The 20,591-nt window shown below is 33.6% G+C and overlaps 1 protein-coding gene across 13 annotated transcripts in view; it reads left to right on the top strand.

Annotated features, from left to right (window-relative positions):
- MYO9A (myosin IXA) overlaps positions 1-20,591 on the top strand; it is a 263,941-nt gene that overhangs the window by 55,433 nt on the left and 187,917 nt on the right. For 12 of the 13 annotated variants that reach the window (XM_025472276.3, XM_025472280.3, XM_025472282.3 and 9 more), the window contains exons 3-6: positions 3,759-3,853; positions 9,693-9,755; positions 17,322-17,421; positions 19,132-19,188. In XM_025472276.3, coding sequence (XP_025328061.3) covers positions 3,759-3,853; positions 9,693-9,755; positions 17,322-17,421; positions 19,132-19,188 — 315 coding nt within the window. The remainder of the gene's footprint in view (positions 1-3,758; positions 3,854-9,692; positions 9,756-17,321; positions 17,422-19,131; positions 19,189-20,591) is intronic. The other variant, XM_025472279.3, reaches the window with a different exon arrangement.

Raw genomic sequence — 20,591 nt, 5'->3', positions numbered from 1 at the left:
TTGTAAAGCCCATCTGCTGAATGAATTCTTTGGATTTTCTTTATTTAAAATGTCTTAATTTCTCCTTTAATTTTGAAAAGTATTTTTACCAGACGCAGAATTCTTGATTGACAGGCTTTTCTCAGTGCTTTGAATATATAACTCCACTATCTTTGATTCTTAATTTTATTTGGAGAAATTAGGTGTTATGCTTATTGAGGAACTTATATATAGTATGTGTTGTGTCTCTTTCACTGCTTATAATAACTATTCTTTTTTTCATGTTTGCAGATTCTTTTATGTGCTTATATCTCTACCTAAGCCCCTCCAGTGAATTTTTCATTGTAGTTAATGTACTTTCCAGTACTGGAATTTTTATAATTTCTACCCCTTCTCTATTGTTAAGGCATCTTTTTCATTATTTTCCTTCAGTTGTTTGAAAATATTTATTTATTTATTTATTTATTTTTCCATTTTATGTTAATGTTTTTTTTTAAATTTATTTTTTATTGGTGTTCAATTTACCAACATACAGAATAACCCCCAGTGCCCGTCACCCATTCACTCCCACCCCCCGCCCTCCTCCTCTTCTACCACCCCTAGTTCGTTTCCCAGAGTTAGCAGTCTTTACGTTCTGTCTCCCTTTCTCATATTTCCCACACATTTCTTCTTCCTTCCCTTATATTCCCTTTCACTATTATTTATATTCCCCAAATGAATGAGAACATATAATGTTTGTCCTTCTCCGACTGACTTACTTCACTCAGGTATTTATTTATTTATTTGAAAATATTTAAAATAGCTGATATAGTGTTGTGGCTTTGGAGGTACAACATCTAGGCTTTGTTAGGGATAATTTTTATTTATTGCTTTTATAAAATTTTCCTGTGTCCATATTTTCTTTCTTCTTTGCATGTCTTATAATGTTTTGGTGAAAAGCGGGCATTTTTATTTTAATATGGTGTGGCAGTTCTGGAAATGGGACTTTTCCCTTCTCCCAGGTTAGTGGTGGTTATTTTGTTATTGCTATTTGGTTGTTCCATGACTTACTTGAAATAATTATGTAAAGTCTGTTCTTTTTCCTGTGAGGTCTTTATATTCTTTCTTCATTTAGCTTAGTGGTCAGGTAATAATTGGACAATGATTTTTTTTTTTTTTTAATGTCCTAAAGCAATAAGGATCCCAGTATTTTCTGTGAAGTTCTATGTGCTCCTTGGGTACTTGTCAGCATTTAACCAGGCAGTTATCAAATCTGCCTTACTTTATACCTCCTATTTATATAGAGCTTAAATATCAACTAGAGATTCCAGCTTTTTACTGAGCTTGTATATATTTCTGGGCATGTGCACAGTCCTGCACATGTATAACACCTTTTACGTTCCCTGGAATATTTTAGAAATTTAAACGCCCCTTTTGTACAAGTTACTCAGTATGTTTTCCTTTTGTTTGGTTACCTCATTTTTTGCCTCATTCTATTATTGCTATGTTAAGCAGTTGCAGTGTTTAAACGATTGTCTCTGATTGTTTTTAACAAACATACATGGGTGAAAGCCTGTCTCTTGTGAGTGATCTCCAAGTTAGGTCGAATAAAGATAATTCTTTGAGTGAAGTTTTCCAGGGAAATGCCATATACAGTTACCTGTGGGATGGGGGTTTGGCTAGAACCCTGTTTCGATCCTTCAATGGCTTCTAGGCTGCCTTTTAAACAGGGTTTGCATATCTCTTCAGCATGGAACTAGAGAGAGGGAGATGGTAATTGGGTAAGTTAAAATGCCATAATGCCTATTTTTCTTACTGAGATTTGGCTATTTTACTTGATTATGTATTCCCCTACAAAGGATTATTGTAAGCTTTTGGTTAATTTCTAGAATCATCAAAAAGTTGATTTGGATAATTTTTTTAGTTTTATTTCTCTTAAGAAGAGAGGGTTTTCAGAGATCTTTATCATTTTATCTAAGTTTCAGTGATCTTTTTAAGAGATTTAAGTAATAAATACTTTATATATTTACCTTTGTAGTTATCATTTCTGCTGTCTCCATTCTGTACATTGATCCATATTTGAATATGATATTCTTCTTTTGCATGAAGGGTTTCCTTTAATGTTCCTTGTAGTGTGTGTTGGTTTATGATAAATATCTTCAGATTTTCATATTAGAAATTCTTTTTTTTGGCCTTAATTTTTTTTAATGATTTACTGATTTAGATATTAAAATTAAAAGAATTAAATTTAAATAGAATTAAAATATCAGTAAAATTCTGTGAATTTCAAAACATATTAATTTGTATAACCATCTCTATACAGTCTGAATACAAAGATGTTTCACAACTTCTCCACACTATTCTTTATCTTCATATCCTCTAACTTCCCTCCCATACTCCTGTAATTCATTGGAACTACTTGTCTGTTTTCCATTGCTATTTTTTCTTTTCAAAATGTGACAGAAATGGAATCATACAGTGATAAGTAAAATTTTGATACTAGCTTCTCTCATTTAGCATGTCTTGGAGATTCATTCAAATTGTTTAATGTGTGAATTCAACTGGGGATTATTTATTTTAAAAAAATTTCAATATTAAGGGGAGGTGAGCTTAGGTGTGGCTCAGTGGTTGAGTGTCTGCCTTTGGCTCAGGCTGTGATACTGGGGTTCTGGGATCGAGTCCTGCATCAGGCTCTGTGGAGGGAGCCTGCTTCTCCTTCTGACTATGTCTCTGACTCTGTGTGCTTCATGAATAAATAAATAAAATCTTCAAAAAAAAAAAAAAAGAAATTTTATTAAGATATCTAACTTACAATAAAATATAACCATTTAAAATTTATACTTCAATGATTTTTGATAAATATACATGTACACTTACATAACCAGCATAATACAATGAAGCTATAGAATATTTTTATTATTCTCTGTGCCACTTTTGGGCATTTTCCAACCCTGCCTCCATTCCCAGACAACTCTGATATTCTTCTTATTACTGTTTTGCCTTTTCTAAAATTTCATATTACAATATGTACTCTTGAGTCTGGTTTCTTCAACATATATAATGTTTCGATAATCATCAATGTTGATGTATGTACTAGTTTATATTGCTGGGTAATATTTATTGCATCGTGTGTACTTCAGTAACAATTCAGGCAGCTTATATATTCTTAATTCTTTTTAAAATAGTATTGTAGTTTTGTTTTAAGTTGATGTGTTAAAGTATAGTACATTATGTAGTGAAATTTTATTTCATTTATTCTGTCTCAAATTGCAATTATTTTGATGTAATTATTCTGTTTCTAGCTCCTATTTAATTTAGCAAGAATTAAAAACATATAGAGGGATCCCTGGGTGGCGCAGCGGTTTGGCGCCTGCCTTTGGCCCAGGGCACGATCCTGGAGACCCGGGATCGAATCCCACGTCAGGCTCCCGGTGCATGGGGCCTGCTTCTCCCTCTGCCTATGTCTCTGCCTCTCTCTCTCTCTCTCTCTGTGACTATCATAAATAAAAATTTAAAAAAACAAAAAACAAAAAACAAAAAAACATAGAAATATATTAAGAAAGTTTACTGGTTCTCAAATATAAAAGTTAAATGAATTTTAAGGAGCATTAAGTTTTTAAAATTAAGATTCATTTTACTGAAAAGCATAAAGTACTTCCTACTTGGTTTTATTTCAGTTATTAGTTACTCTTTTACTTTACCTGAACTTAAAGGGAATTGCATTTTGTCTTTTTGAGCCAACTTAAGCAAGATTTTCCACTTTCTAAAATGAAATTAATGAGAACTGTTTATTTTGACAGGCCTTTGGAAATGCAAAGACAGCTCATAATAACAATTCAAGTCGTTTTGGCAAGTTTATTCAAGTAAATTACCAAGAAACTGGCACTGTACTTGGGTAAGTAGCAGTAGCAGTAGCAGACTTTGAAGTATGTTTATATTTTTACCCTTGTCTCTTCATGATCCATAGATTGTTCATTTACTCTTTAATGAGAATAGTGACATTGGTGTCTACATTACATTTTTATTCTCTAAACTTTTATTCTTTTGAAAAGTTGAAGCCTAAGAAAAGTTCAAAGAATAGTGTTTTTTTTTTCAAAGAATAGTGTTGACGCTTATATGTCCATAACTTAGATTTATTAATTGTTAACAATTTGCTGCATTTGCTTTCTCTCTCTGTATTATGCATACATTCATTTTTAAAGATTATTTTTAAGTCAGTTGGGCATATAATTTGACTCCCCACAGGGATCACAGCCACGTTTTCCTATGTAATGCTGTTTTATTCAAGAAATTTAATTTTGTTACAATAACATTTCTTATACAGTCTGTAATCAGAGTACCTCTAGTTGTGCCAGCAATATTCTTTCTAACTTTAAAACAACTAATAGACTTTAATTTTAGAGCAATCCTAGGTCACAGCAAAAATGAGTAGAAAGTACAGAGAGTTCCATTATACCTCTTCACCCTATTCCAGTTTCTCTTATTAATAAATAACATCTTGCATTGTTGTGTTCGATTTATATGGTATGTTCTGTGGGCTTTGACAATTGTCTAAAGACATGTGTATTCACCATCACAGTATCACGTAGAATAGTTTTACTACCTTAAAATCCTCTGTACTTTGCCTGTTCATTCCCTTCTTACCCATTAACCCTTGGCAACCACTTATCTTTTTGTAGCACCTCTAGTTTTGCCTTTTCCAGAATGTCCTATAGTTGGAACCATATAGTATGTAGTCTTTACTATTCAGTTTGGATTCTTTGCCTTAGCACTATGTATTAAAGTTTCATCCATGCTTTTTATGGTTTGATTTTTTTAGACTAATGTTAAATGTATATATTAATTTGGGGATAATTGTCTTCTTTGTGCTATTTAGAAATACTTAACATTTTTGTATTTCTTACTGAATTTATTCCTAAGTATCTTATTTTAATGTTTTTTTGTTATTAAAAGTGTGATTTTTCTCACATTATCCAGTGCTCATCCCGTCAAGTGCCCCCCTCAGTGCCCATCACCCATTCACCCCCACCCCCTGCCCTCCTCCCCTTCCACCACTCCTAGTTCGTTTCCCAGAGTTAGGAGTCTTTATGTTCTGTCTCCCTTTCTGATATTTCCTACCCATTTCTTCTCCCTTCCTTTCTATTCCCTTTCACTATTATTTATATTCCCCAAATGAATGAGAACATATAATGTTTGTCCTTCTCCGATTGACTTATTTCACTCAGCATAATACCCTCCAGTTCCATCCATGTTGAAGCAAACGGTGGGTATTTGTTGTTTCTAATGGCTGAGGAATATTCCATTGTATACATAAACCACATCTTCTTTATCCATTCTTCTTTCGATGGACACCGAGGCTCCTTCCACAGTTTGGCTATTGTGGACATTGCTGCTATAAACATCGGGGTGCCAGGTGTATTTTGTATTTTGTTATCTTACTGAATTTTATTGTTTGTATTAGTTTTAGTATTCTTTTACCTTTTCTTGATATATCTGCAAAAATAGATATTTTTACCTGTTTTTATGTTCTTTTATCTTTAATTATTTTGTCTCTTGTCTGATCCCAAATAATACTGTTTCAGACCTTTATATGAATGACTTTACTTTTATTCACTAAGTAAAATACTGGCTTTAGGACATTTTATCATGTTAATGAATTAGTCATCCATTTAAATTTTCTGTGAGTGGTTTTCTGAGTAACAAAATGATATTGCATTTTATCAAATGCATTTTGGGCATCTTTGAAGATTAGTTAGCATGATCTTCATTCTGAGATCTGTCAGTGTTATTATTTTTGTAATATTGGGTTATTTTATGTTCCTGGGAAAACAGTCCCACTTGGTTAGTACAACGATACACACACTCACATACATATGTACACATATTTATGCATGCACATTATAAACTGGTTCTATTCTGATTCCTAGTTTTTATTTATGATCCTTGCATCCATATTAATAAGTGAGATTGGTCAATATTTTTCTTTTTTATGCTATTTTCTTTTATTTTTATTAAAAGATTTTATTTATTCATGAGAGACACACACAGAGAGAGAGAGAGAAAGGCAGAGACACAGGTAGAGGGAAAAGCAGGCTCCATGCAGGGAGCCTGACATGTGGGACTCGATCCCGGGTCTCCAGGATTAGGCCCTGGGCTGAAGGCGGCGCTAAACCGCTGCACCTCTGGGGCTGCCCTTTATACTATTTTAATTATGCTTACCACTTTTAAAATTTTGATCGAAAGTATGTGTATTCTCCAACCCCCCAAACAAAAACAAAACAAGAAGGATAAGTCCTTCAATGGCAAGGACTCATAAAACTCATTTCCTTTCTGATTTGAAAACCATGTTTCCAAAGGTACAGTGGTACTTTTATTAATAAAGATGGCAGGCAGCCAAGTTGTCAAGTTGCACTTTTCTAGTATTTATGATTGTGATACAAGAGATGTTAATAGGTACGGTTGTATATGTTGCTTTGTAACTTAGAAAGTATCATTATATCTATTCATTGATTCTTAAGACAATTTCATGAGTTATGAATGGCAGATTTTCCCATTTTTTGAAAGGAATTTGGACTTTTATATGTTAAGTAATTATCTGAAAAGGTTAAATTTTATCTCACAATAGTGATAAGCAAAAATCTTCATCTTGATTAGTATGTCAGCACATACATATTGAAAACATTTTTTCATATTGAAAATTTTTAACTCTTAGCAAATATATATTAAACATTTTCATCTTTCATTTTATCATTCATTAGGCAAACATTTAAGGAGTACCAGGCACTATGCTAAGCATTGAAGACAAAAAAAAAAAAAAAAGTACACGTTCTCTGCCATCAAAATTCTTATAGTTTTTTTTGGAAGATATATTTACATAAGATGATTACAGTAAATGAGATAAGTGCAGTTACTGAAGCATGTGTCTGGAGAAGTTCACAAAGAAAGGTGATTTTTATCTTGGGTCTTGAAAAATTGCTAAGCAGAACAAGTGGGGAATTACATTGCCAATTGAGGAATTGGCATTAGCAAATGAATGGAATCATAACAAGAGCTTGGTGTACTTGAGGATAAGTATATTGGCTTTGGTTTCAGATTGTGAATCAAGCTGTAATGTTTATAATTTATCCTTTTGATGCTAGGAAGCAGATTTTAAAAATTTTATTATTAAAAATGTCAAATATGTACAGAAGTGAATAGTAGAACAATGCCCATTTAGATTCAACAGTTATCACATTTTGCCATATTTGCTTTGTCTATCTAGTTTTTTTCTATGCTGATGTATTTTAAAAGCCAAGTAGATGTAACATTAGCTCACCCTTACTTATTTTAGTATGAGTATCAAGTGAAAGTAGAGGAATAACATGAGTAGATCTTATTTTATGGGTAAATAATTCACATAGCAGTATGACTCATGGATTGGAGGGGATGGAGAGATGTCTAGGAGAATGTTGGTATAGTTGAAAAAGGGAAAAAAATAGAAAAAAGAAAAAGGGAGCCATTTGTAGTTATAATAGACTTGGCTTCAAATCATAATTTTGCTGTTTACTAGCTGCATGTTCTTAATATCTTTGAGCATCAGTTTCTCCACTTGTAAAATAGGCAGTAATATTTGCTATGCAGGGTGGGTGTAAGAATTTAATGTACTACATGGAATCTAAAGCACAAATGTAAAAAATAGTGAAAGGGAATAAAGGGGAAAGGAGAAAAAATGAGTGGGAAATATCAGAAGGGAGACAGAACATGAGAGACTCCTAACTCTGGGAAACGAACTAGGGGTGGTGGAAGGGGAGGTGGGCGGGGGGTGGCGGTGACTGGGTGACAGGCACTGAGGGGGGCACTTGACGGGATGAGCACTGGGTGTTATTCTATATGTTGGCAAATTGAACACCAATAAAAAATAAATTTATAAAAAAATAAAGCACAAATGAAGAAACAAAAAGCAGAATCAGACCTATAAATACAGAGAAGAAATTGATGATTGCCAGAGGGGTGGTGGCATGGGAAAATGAGTGAAGGGGAGTGTGATATATAGGCTGCCAGTTATGGAATAAGTAAGTCATGGCTAAAAATTACCACATAAGGAATTAGTCAATGATATTTTTATGGGGTATGAAGAGGGATAGTAGCTACATTTCTGGTGAGCATAGTATAATGTATAAACTTGTTGAATCACTATGTTGTCTGCCTGAACACCTGAAACTGATGTAACATGTGTCAACTATACTCAAAATAATTTAACATACTAATTTTTGTTAGTTCCCTTTCTCCTATTTTAGATGGATAAGAACCTGTTTTAGTAGTTTAGACTAGATATAATGGTAACTCAGAGGAAGTGATACATTTTATTATTTTATTTTATTTTTTTGTGATACATTTAAATTACTGGTAGTGGTAGTAGTAATGAGTTTGCAAAGAAGGCACATTTGACCTTCATTTTATGAATGAATGGGGCCTGTTGGAGAGAGAGTAGGTATAGATTGTATAATCAGAAGTGGGAGGAAGAGCACAAACAGTGCAGCCGGTAGTGAATGGCATGCTTGAGGGATATTGGGAGTGACTAAAATACTGAGCATGTGGTAGGAAGGAACTCATGGGAATAAACGCTCAAAAGCAAGATTTTTGACTCCAAGAGGTTTGTGCTATGTAATTTGGATTCAGTTGTCTAAAGCTTTTAAATTTCAGACCATAGGATCCTCTTTTCCAGAGGGAGTTTAACCAGTTGCTTCAATTTGGGTAAGAGGTATTGAAGACTTGAAGAGGCACAGGTTTGATAAAGAGAATGATATATCAGAAATACAATTTGTGTTTTGGTTCTTCACTACGTTCAGGATGAATTCCATTCTTCTGGTACATAGTTTACTGGTCCTTCTTCATCTGGTCTACTAGTCTGTCTTAGTCTCTAGCCATATAAATTAATTATCTTGATACTGTGAGGTTAAGTGCCCTCCTTCTTTTATGCCTTTGCATAAAGAAGTTCTCCTTGTCTTCTGGTCAGTCTTTCAGATTTCAGAGTCATTTACTAAGTCAGTCACCAAATAGATTTTGTGAATGTTTACTATGTGCTTTGTATTTTCCTCTCTGGGAATTGTTCCTTATATAATTTTTTCCTTCTTGGATTGAATCTTCCTTGTCTCTCTTGGTATATCCATAGTATGCTGGTCATTGCTCTATAATAAAGCCTGTTTCAACTGCGTATGATAGCCCTTTGTTTATATATTTCCTCCACTAGTTTGTAAGTTCCTTGAGAACAGATAGTGTATTACTTGTTTCCACGTTTGAACATTGCTTAGCACAGTGCCAAATTAATGAACATTTATTGAGTAATCATTAAATAATAAATGAATACGTTGCAGAATGTGGCAGTAGTATGCATATGTTAAGAAAGTGTGTCTTTGAGCCTTATTTAGTCATTTGACTCCAAAGTATAATATCTGAAAGAATGTGTAATGGCATATGAGCCTGGAAATAAAGTAAAGGTCTATGCCATGGATAGATCTTGTGTGCTATGTTTTGAACTTCTGACTTTATTTTGCATATTGAGAGCCAAGAAAAAAAAAAGACTTATAAGTCTGTGAATTTAACACAGATAACACTAACAGCATTTATAACACAATTGTAATGTAAATGTACTAAAATGATCTTCATGGTATTCTTTATACTTTTGCATCCTCTTTGAAAAATATTTATCTACCTTAAAGATTTATTTATATCAACCAATTTTATTTTTCTTCTAGTGCCTATGTTGAAAAATATCTCCTGGAGAAGTCCAGACTCGTTTATCAAGAGCATAATGAACGGTACATATTTTTATTAGTATAATTAGATCAAGTTAACATTTGTATTATGCATATCAACTTTTAGGATGTTTGTATATGATGACCTTTAATTCACCTTAAACCTTGCATCATGGTTTCCATGTAATTCCTCTTTCTGTCATGGGCAGAACATTGTACTTTTTCAGAGGCTGCTAGGAGATTTTTAATGAATATAAGCATACCTTGTTTTATTGCACTACACAGATATTGCGTTTTTTACAAATTAGTTTGTGGCAACCCTGTGGAACAAGTCACTGTTCCAGCAACCTTTTGGTGCCATTTTACCAATAGCCTTTGATCACTTTGTGTGTCTCTGTCTCATATTTTGGTAATTCTCACAATATTTCAAACTTTTACATTATTATTGTACTTATTATGGTGATCTCTGATCCATGATTACAACTAGCTGAAAGCTCAGACGATAGTTAGTATTTTTTGGCAATATGGTGCTTTTATTTTATTTTATTTTTTTTTTTAAATTTTTATTTATTTACTTATGATAGTCACAGAGAGAGAGAGAGAGGCAGAGACACAGGCAGAGGGAGAAGCAGGCTCCATGCATCGGGAGCCTGATATGGGATTCGATCCTGGGTCTCCAGGATCACGCCCTGGGCCAAAGGCAGGCGCCAAACCGCTGCGCCACCCAGGGATCCCAATATGGTGCTTTTAAATTAAGGGATGCACATTGTTTTTTAGACATAATGCTATTGTACACTTAAGAGACTACAGTGTAGTGTAAATGTAAACTGTTATATACACTGGGAAACCAAAAATTATTTGCCCCATGTTATTTTGAGATTTGCTTTATTGTAGTGATCTGGAATTGAACCCACACTATCTCTGAGATACGCCTGCATGTGGAAATGTTACCCTTTCCAAATTCTAGGCAAAGTGTCCCAACACAAAAACAGTGGTAGCTCAGGTGTTAACTTTTCACAAGCCTTGTACCTTTGAACTTTTTCCTATGTTTCAGTATTCTGTTTCTAATTTGAGAAGATTTTTAATAAAGCACTTAATTTCATTTTAATGTATGAGGTATACAGGACTTTAGAGATGATATATGTAACTTCCTGCAGATGAAGAAACCAAATGTCAGGGGAAAAAACACCACTAAATGTCAGAGGTAAATGATTTGCTTCATGCCGCATTGAGACTAAATAAAGTTAAGAGCCAGAGTTTGAAAATAAAGAGACCTACATCCAGATATTAGATATGCCTTTGGCATCTCATTTAGCTTTGCTGCTCCTTTGATATTTATTCCCATTTCACTGATGGAAAACTATCTTAGGGTTGTTTAGAGGAGTAAATGGAATAATATTTATGAAGTGCTTAGTGTGGTCCTTATAATTATATTCAGTAATTAATAGCTAACATTAATTAATACTTGCCAGGTTAGGACTAGAATTTGAGACTTTCTGTTAATTATTTTGTGACTAGCAGATGAGGAAATCTAAATTAGAAGTTTTTTGAAAGGAAGAGAGTTTTTTAGAAAGAATAACGTCATAAAGATTTGTAGAATCTTTTTTAGAAAGGAGAATAACATCATAAAGATTTGTAGAATTAACAGATACTGCTATTAGAAGGTTATTAGTAACTTTTTTTTAACACATTTTATTTTATTTATTTTATTTTTTTTAAATTTTTTATTTATTTATGATAGTCACAGAGAGAGAGAGAGAGAGAGAGAGAGAGGCAGAGACACAGGCAGAGGGAGAAGCAGGCTCCATGCACTGGGAGCCCGACGTGGGATTCAATCCCGGGTCTCCAGGATCGTGCCCTGGGCCAAAGGCAGGCGCCAAACCGCTGCGCCACCCAGGGATCCCTTTTTAACACATTTTAATGGAGTGATAGGGATATAGCATGGATTAAAAAAAGAATCAAGAGAGGTGAAGATCCAGAACTTAGAAGCTGATTTTCTATTATCTTCCTGGATTCTCTTTGTGAATGGATGTATAATCTTTATTGGTATAATAGTTGATGCATGTGGATTGCTAGTATTTTGTTGAGGATTTATTTTTTGTGTCTGTATTCATAAGGGATACTGCTGTTTTTTTTTTTTTTTTTTTTTTTTTCCTCCTGATGTCTTTTTCTGGTTTTGGTGTTAGAATAATATTGGCTCATAATGAGATGGAAAAGTTGGGAAGGATTGGGTTAATTCTTAAATGTTTGGTAGAATTCACTAGTGAAGCCATCTGGTTCTGGGTTTTTATTTGTGGAAAGTTTTATTATTATTCAAACACTTTAGTTATTATAAGTCTCTGTAGAGTTTCTGTTTCTTCTTTAGCCAGGTTTGGTAGTTTTTATCATCCTAGGAATTTTTCTATTTCATCTAGGTCATCTAATTTGTCAGTAAAAAAAAATTGTTTATAGTATTCCCTTATACTATTTTATATTTCTGGAAAGTTGGTAATAATGTTCCCCCTTTTGTTCCTGAATTTGAGGTCTACTCCTATCTTTGTTTGGGCTGCTATAACAAAATACCTCAGCCTGGTAATGAACAGAAATTCATTTCTCAGAGTTCTGGAGGCAGGGAAGTCCAAGATCAAGGTGCCAGCATGGTTGTATATTGTTTACAGAATGTTGATCATAACTCCTACCTTTTTGCTTGGTCCTCATGTGGAATGGGATAGGGAACTCTGTAAGATATCTTTTATAAGATCACTAATCTCGGGCAGCCTGGGTGGCTCAGTGGTTTAGCACCGCCTTCAGCCCAGGGCCTGATCCTGGAGACCCGGGATCGAGTACCACATCAGGCTCCCTTCATGGAGCCTGCTTCTCCCTCTGCCTGTGTCTCTGCCTCTCTCTTTCTCTCTGCATCTCTCATGAATAAATAAATGAAATCTTTAAAAAAAAATCACTAATCTCATTCATGAGGGCTTTACTCATGGTCTAATCAACCCCCAAAGCCCTACCTCCTAATACCATTTGGGGCTAGGATTTCAGCATAGGACTTTGAAGGCCATACATTCAGACCATAACAATCTCCCCCTGAGATTGGGTCACTTTAGATAAGAATGTGTTAATTTTGTTGATCTTTGAAAAGGACTAAGTTTTGGTTGATTTTTCTCTATTTGTTTACTGTTCCTGTTTTATTTCTTTTCTCATGTTTATCACTTCCATTTGCTTTGAGTGTAGATTGCTCTTTTTTTTAAATTAAAATTTTTTAGGTTTTTTTTTTTTTTTAGATTTTTAAAAAATTTTATATATTCATGAGAGAGAGAGAGAGAGAGAGGCAGAGACATAGGTCGAGGGAGAAGCAGGTTCCATGCAGAAGCCTGACTTGGGACTTGATCCTGGGACATCAGATCACGCCCTGGGCTGAAGGCAGGTGCTAAACTGCTGAGCCACCCAGGGACCCCCATTTTTTTTGTTTCTTTTTTTAAAAAATATTTTTATTTATTTATTCATGAGACACACACACAGAGAGAGAGAGAGAGAGAGAGAGAGAGAGAGGCAGAGACACAGGCCAAGGGAGAATCAGGTTCCATGCAGGGAGCCTGATGTGGGACTCGATCCCGGGTCCCCAGGATCAGGCTCTGGGCTGAAGGTGGCGCTAAACCACTGAGCCACCCGGGCTGCCTTTTTTTTTAGTTTCTTAAGGTGTATGATTAGATATGAGTTCTTTCTGCTGTTTTTATATGGGTTTCTAGCTATAAAGACCCCATTGAACACTGTTTCAGTGATTCCTGTATTTTGGCGCGTTGTTTTTGTTTTCGTGTATCTCAGTGTATTTTCTAATTTCCTATATGATTTCTTTTGGAACCTGTTATTATCTAAGCATGTTTTGAATTTCCATGTATTTGTGAAATTTGGAAATTTCTGTTACTGATTTCTGATTTCATTGTAAGATCATCAGGATATAGTTTGTATGATTTTAGGCCCTTTATATTGAGACTTTTTTTTATAGTCTAACATTTTTTAACTTGGAGAATGTTCCATGGGTATTTGAGAAAATATGTATCCTATTGTTGGATGGAATATTCTATAGATGTCTTCTAGGGTTGGTTGGTTTTTAGTATTTTTCAAGTCCTCTTTTTCATTGTTGATCTTTTGTCTTATTTTGTTCATTGTCGAAAGGATGTTGCAGTATCTTAGCACTATTGAATTTTTTGTTTGTTTTGTTTTGTTTTTTTTTCTTTTTTCAGTTCTTTCAGTTTTGGCTTTGTGTATTTAGGGGCTCTGTTTTTATATGCATTTACATTTAGAATTGCTATATCTGGGCAGCCCCGGTGGTGCAGCAGTTTAGCACCGCCGGCAGCCCAGGGAGTGATCCTGGAGACCCGGGATCGAGATCCGCGTCGGGCTCCCTGCATGGAGCCTGCTTCTCCCTTTGCCTGTGTCTCTGCCTCTCTATCTCTCTCTTCCTCTCTCTCTCTCTCTCTCTCTCACTCTATGTCTCTCATGAATAAATAAAATAAAATCTTTTTTAAAAAAAGAATTACTATATCTTTCTCATGAATTGGACATTTAGTCATTATAAAATGTCCTTTGCATCTAGCAACAATTTTTGTCTTAAAGTCTCTTTTATCTGATGTTAGTATAGACACTTTAGCTTTCTTTTGGTTATTGTTTGCGTGGTATTTTTTCCATCTTTTTACTTTCAACCTCTTTGTATCTTTGAGTCTATACGGTGTCTATTGTAGATAATATGTAATTGGCTTTTTAAAAATCCCTTCTGCCAGTTATTAACCTTCAGACTCATTTATACTTAATATAATTGCTAAGATTTATGAATGTTATATTGCTATTTTATATATATATATTATTATTTTTTTATTTTATATATTTTTAATGATGTTTTAGTCCCTCTATTCTATTAACTGCCTTGTTTTGTGTAAATGTTTTCTGGTATACCATTGGCATTTCTTTTATTACATATTTCATGAGTTATTATTTATTGCCTTGGTAATTGCAGTTAACATTTTTAGCGTTCTAGTTTGGATTAATAACAACCTAATTTTGATAGCCTACAAATAACTTTGCTACTCGGTAGCTCTGTTCCTTTCCCCTTCCTTTGTGCTATTATTATCATATAAATTACATATTTATAGTAGTAGACCCATCAATACCAATTAGTCATTGTTTTTTGCTGGTGTCTTTGAACTCTAATAGGAGGGAAAAAAGATACAGGCAAAAAAAAGTTTATACTATCTTTTATATTTAGCTACATTGTTATCTTTACTACTGCTGTTTATTTTTCCATATTGAATTGAAAATTGCCTAGTTTCCATTCATTTCAGCTAGAAAAAGTCCCTTTAGCCTTTATTACAGGGCCCATCTGCTAGCTCTGAAGTCTCTTAATTTTTATCTGGCAGTATCCTAAATTCTCCCTTATTTTTGAAAGATAGCTTTGCTGGGTATATTATATATTTGATTGATAGTTTTTTTTTCTTCAGTACTTTGAGTATGTTATCCTGCCATGGCTCCTAATGAGAAATCAGCTGGTAATCTTTTATTAAGATTCCTTGATGAGGCATATCTTCTCATGGTGCTTTAAAAACTTGTCTTTGTTTTTCAGAGGTTATCTAAGTGTGAATCTCTTTACATTGGAGTTTGTTGAGTTTCTTGGATGTGTGAACTGTTTTTTCATCAAATTTGGGGAGCTTTTGGTTGTTATCTTTTCAAATATTAATTTTCCTCCTTCCTCTCCTTTTGAGACTTCTGTTGTTCCTGGGTTGGTGTCTGCTTAATGGTTTCCCACAGATATCTGAAGTTCTGTTCACTTTTCTTCATTTATTTTTCTTCAGACTACTTTCAAGTGACTTGTCTTCAGGTTCACTTATGTCTTCTTCTGCCCATTCATATCTGCTGAGTGCCTCCAGATAGTTTTTCATTTTAGTTACTATATTTTTCAACTCTTCAATTCCTTTTTGATTATTTTTAAATAAGTTCTGTATGTTTATTGGTAGTCTTTATTGATGAGACATCATTCTTATACTTCAGTTGTTTATACATGGTTTCCTTTAGCTCTTTGAACATATTTAAGACAGTTGGTTAAAAATCTTATATAGTAAGTCATGCCTGGGCTTCCTCAAGGATGGTTATCATTGTGTTTTTTCCTTTGAATGTACTGTAGTTTGTTTCTTTACATGCCTCATAAATTTTTGTTGAAAATTGGACATTTTATTTTATTTATTTTTTAAAAGATTTTACTTACTTATTCATGAGAGACACAGAGAAAGAGAGGCAGAGATGTAGGTAGAGGGAGAAGCAGGCTCCCTGTGGGGAGCCTGATGAGGGACTTGATCCCAGGACCTTGTGACCATGACCTGAGCTAAATGTAGACGCTCAACTACCAAGCCACCCAGGTGCCTGAAAATTTGACATTTTAAATAATAATTGGACATTTAAAATAATCATGCGGCAGCTCTAGAAATGAGATTCTCCTTTTTCCAGCATTTCTGGTTCTTTTTGTTTCTGTTTCTATTGTGACTTTTTCTAACTAATTTTGTTAAGTCTGTGTTCTGTTTCAAGTGTGGCTATTCAGATATATGCTTGCTTAGCTTAGTTGTCAGTTAATTATTAAATAGAGATTCTCTTAAGTGCTTGGAAACAGTAAATTTCCTAGTCTTTGCCTCAGGGCTTTCTGTGTATTGGGCCATGCCTTCAACACTCAGGTAGCCATTTTATAATTTTGCCTTCATTTTAACTTCCTGCTTGTGCATCCCTTCAAGGTCAACCAGAGTTTAGCATCCTCTTTGATTTTTGCTGAGAAGGCTGAAGATGTGGGCACATACATAGCCTTACACATGTTCATGGCTTTCTAGATTCCCAGGAATATATTGGAGCTTTTAAAACCCTGTGTGGAGATCACATTTCCCTTTAAATTTTTTTGTTAGCCTATTGTTTGCCCCACATTTATCCATTGCTTCATGTAGCTGACATGTTAAAACAATTGCCTATAATTTTCTACACCTGCCCCTGGGGAAAAGGTTTTTACACTGGGTTCTGAGTCAGGTCAATAAAGACAGTTTTGAACATGGGGTCTTCCAGGGAACCACCAGATGGTTCAAGTAGTGATATTTTTCAGAAAATGAGGTTCTGAACGATTTCCAACTCTGTTCTGTCCTCTTTTGATGGCTGTCAGAGTTATGGTGTCCAACATGATTGTAACCTGTTGATTTTGAAGGCTACCCCGGATCTGGTGAACAGGAAATGGAATAGGGCAAGTTAAAAGGTTATAAGGTTGCACTTCTTACTGAGATTGAGCTGTTTTTCTGATGTAAATCTTTTATTGTTATAAGCTTTTGTTTAATTTTCAGAGTTCTGAAAAAGTTGATTCTGCAAATTTGCCAATTTTCTAATTGGTTTTATGGAAAGAGAATTTTCAGAGGTTTTAATCTTTGCCATATACCTGCCTTTACCCCTCTCTTTTGAGTTTAGCATTCAAAACATTCATTTTATAGTACCTAAAATATTGACCTTACCACTTCTGTATTAAAAAATGAAACAAAGCTGAAACATGTTACTAATTGTTTGCTCTTTTTTCTGTTAAATGATAACCATAGATCATGTTCATTTTAAAACCATACTCTTTTTTTCCAATAGGAACTATCATGTATTTTATTACCTCCTGGCAGGAGCAAGTGAAGAAGAAAGATTAGCATTCCATCTTAAACAACCGGAAGAATATCATTATCTCAATCAGGTGAGAGTTGATGAAATGTATTTTGAAATATAGGACATTATTAAATTTTAGTTCTTGGGGAAAGTTTTTTTCCTAATACTTTGTTTCCCAAATCTAGTAATGTATATTAACTAGCATTTTCACACATGCAGTCTAAAAATACATGTGATAGGCTTCTCAAATTCGAAATTTATTCATATGAGTTGAAAGAGGTTAGTTATATGTGTGCCCTTTGCTTTTTGTGAGACTCTTTCAGAGAATAATAAACTGTTTATATATGTACCTACATGTTAGAAAAATGGATTAGTCTTTTCCAAGTGATTTACCTTTTAAAGACAAGAGCATGTTGAGTGTTACTAATATTTAATATTTAATGTTTGTCCTTTGCATGGGATTACTTGAAACCTTTTTTGTATATTTTGAAGTCTAATACATATATCTCTTTGCATGATATTATGATACTAACTTAGAATATGATTATTTTTATAATTTAGCAACTGTCCTATTTGATATGAAATTCATCAAAAGGAATGACTTACAGAATTTGTATTTTTCTATGAAAATCAGAATTCACTCTTAAATTTCCATAATTAAGGGTAATTTCTTGGTAGTTTTTCATTACAGTGGTTTTTCCAATTTTATTATTTCTCATATTAATAAAAATTCTAGAATCAATATTAATGGAATTGGTATACAATACATCACTTAAATAACAGATTATCTTTCCTTGGTTTTTTGATTGAGGCAAGATATAATATCCATGGAAATAAATGCCTTTATGGAAATAAATGCGTTAATGAAGATTTTGTAAGGAAACTAACATTTTGATGATGGATGAAAGGTTGTAGTGTATATTTAAGATTATGAAAGTAACATGTTAGGGCAGCCCTGTGGCTCAGCGGTTTAGTGCTGCCTTCAGCCCAGGGTGTGATCCTGGAGACCTAGGATCGAGTCCCACATTGGGCTCCCTGCATGGAGCCTGCTTCTCCCTCTGCCTGTGTCTCTGTCTCTGTCTCTGTCTCTGTCTCTGTCTCTGTCTCTCTCTCTCTCTCTCTCTCTCTGTGTCTGTCATGAATAAATAAATAAAATCTTAAAAAAAAAAAGAAAGTAACATATTAGGCTTTTCCCAACATATTGCTATGTAACTGATATCTCTTAATTTTGAAACTATGTATTTATATAAACTAATATAACTTTGTATTAATATATTGATTTCAAAGTTATTTAAATTATCATTTCCTGATAAAATACTAGACATTTCTACTGTAATAAAATTATGTAGATTTAAAAAAAATCATCGAGTTAGCTTCTGAGCCTTTTCTTTTCTCTGTTAAACTCTTTATAGATATTTGAGTGATTATTTACTTTTTTAAAAACTAACAATTGTTTTTAAATGAGCTGATAGCCCAGAACTTATTACTCTTCTTCCAGATTTCTTTTTGTTATCAGTGGCCATACCATGCATATTCTTGTCATAAAGTAGTCAGCATTCATAGAATATGAGACTGAGCCAAATCTCAGAGTCACCGGAAAACAGCAAGTATGGATTGGTTGCAATAATATATGATCTCCCAGAATCTGAATGTTTAGCTAGTTGTTTCTTGTTTTATGCTGTTACACAAAATAACTCTCTTTGGGTAGAAGCAGTACTAACTGAATATTACATCTAAGAAATGATTAGAGAAGAATGATAACCATTACTTCTACCTAACTAATCTGCCTTACTTTCAGATAACAAAGAAACCCCTCAGACAGAGCTGGGATGATTATTGCTATGACTCTGAGCCGGTCAGTACAAGTACCTAAATATTCTGTGTTCCTGTTAAAGGACCCTCACTCACCTTGCTCATTTGCACCTATCTCATGACCTAGACAGAAAATCAACTGAAATATAAAGAATCTAGAAAAGAAGAGAAATTAATGTTTAATTTTTTTGAATTGATTTATATGTATATTTATGGTCTGTGGATTAAAAACCAGTCAATTCATTTTTTAAAAAACTTATTCTCATGTTTCTCATGTTTAGTCTGTATTTATTTTGACAATAAATTGATTGCATTCCTGATTTCAGCATTGATGTGGATTCTTATAACTACAGGTTTTTTTCTTGAGGTGTATTTTTTCAGTCATATTTTTAGTAGTTTCATTACTCACATGTTATGAGTAGTATGTATTGTTTATTTTAAAAAGTTGTAGCCTCCCTGTTTTATGTGTCATTTAACAGTCTTTTCACATGATGAATACATGTATGGTTTTTTTTTTTTTTTGGAAAATTTTTTAGTAGCAAAAGAGGCTATAGTCTTTATGTAACTTTCCAAAAATTAAGAATTGAAATTCCTAGAAATAAGATGATTTTATGTTTTTAATTAAGTGATTTAAGGGCATGTATGATGTAATATAAAATGAATGGATAAATTTAGCTTTATTTTTATGTTTTATAAGGACTAGTTTGTAATCAAAAAAGGACACAAAAAATCTTTTTCCTTCCCTTTGTTGTGAGGTCTGATGTAAAGGCTTGAAAACCTGCACTCATCTATATCTACTAATGAACTAATTTATTAACTATTCCGTCTGGAAATATAACATGTCTTAATCCTTGCTTTAAATAACTGTGACTTTAATTTTCACTGCATGTGATTACAAACTTTACTAATTACAAAACTAGTCTATTTCAGAATTGAGAAGGATCAAGAATTATGGACATTAATTTTTTCTTCATACAAAGTTTAATTGCATTATCTTTTCATACTATATCAAGTTATTTATGGTTTCAGATTTTACATTTTGGAAAATTTTAGACATTTAAATTTATAGATTCTGATAAATTTTAGTAGAAAAAATTTATGCTGTTTTGCCCCTCTTGAAAAGCTTCCATCTATCACCTATTATCAAGTGACTATTATCATCAAGTGACTAAGGCTCATTGGGAAGTAGGTAGGAGACTGGCTAAACTCCTTGATTGCCTGTACAGAGCTTATTGTGACATTATGAACTGATCTGCCGTTACTTAGACAGTCTATGTCATGCTTTAGAATTGAGCTCTGAAGCATACAGACTTGACTTGAATACTGGCCTATCCACTTACTAATTTTGAGAACCTGAGCAGGTCACATAATTCTTTTGTTTCTGTGATCTATTTAAGGGGATAAAAATGATCTTTAACTTTTGTGAGAATTTAATTAGTACATCTA

Source organism: Canis lupus, chromosome 30 (assembly GCF_003254725.2).
Source record: "Canis lupus dingo isolate Sandy chromosome 30, ASM325472v2, whole genome shotgun sequence".
Classification (NCBI taxonomy): domain Eukaryota; kingdom Metazoa; phylum Chordata; class Mammalia; order Carnivora; family Canidae; genus Canis; species Canis lupus.
The sequence above is the reverse complement of the archived record's forward strand: the minus strand, read 5'-3'. Positions and strand labels throughout refer to the sequence as shown.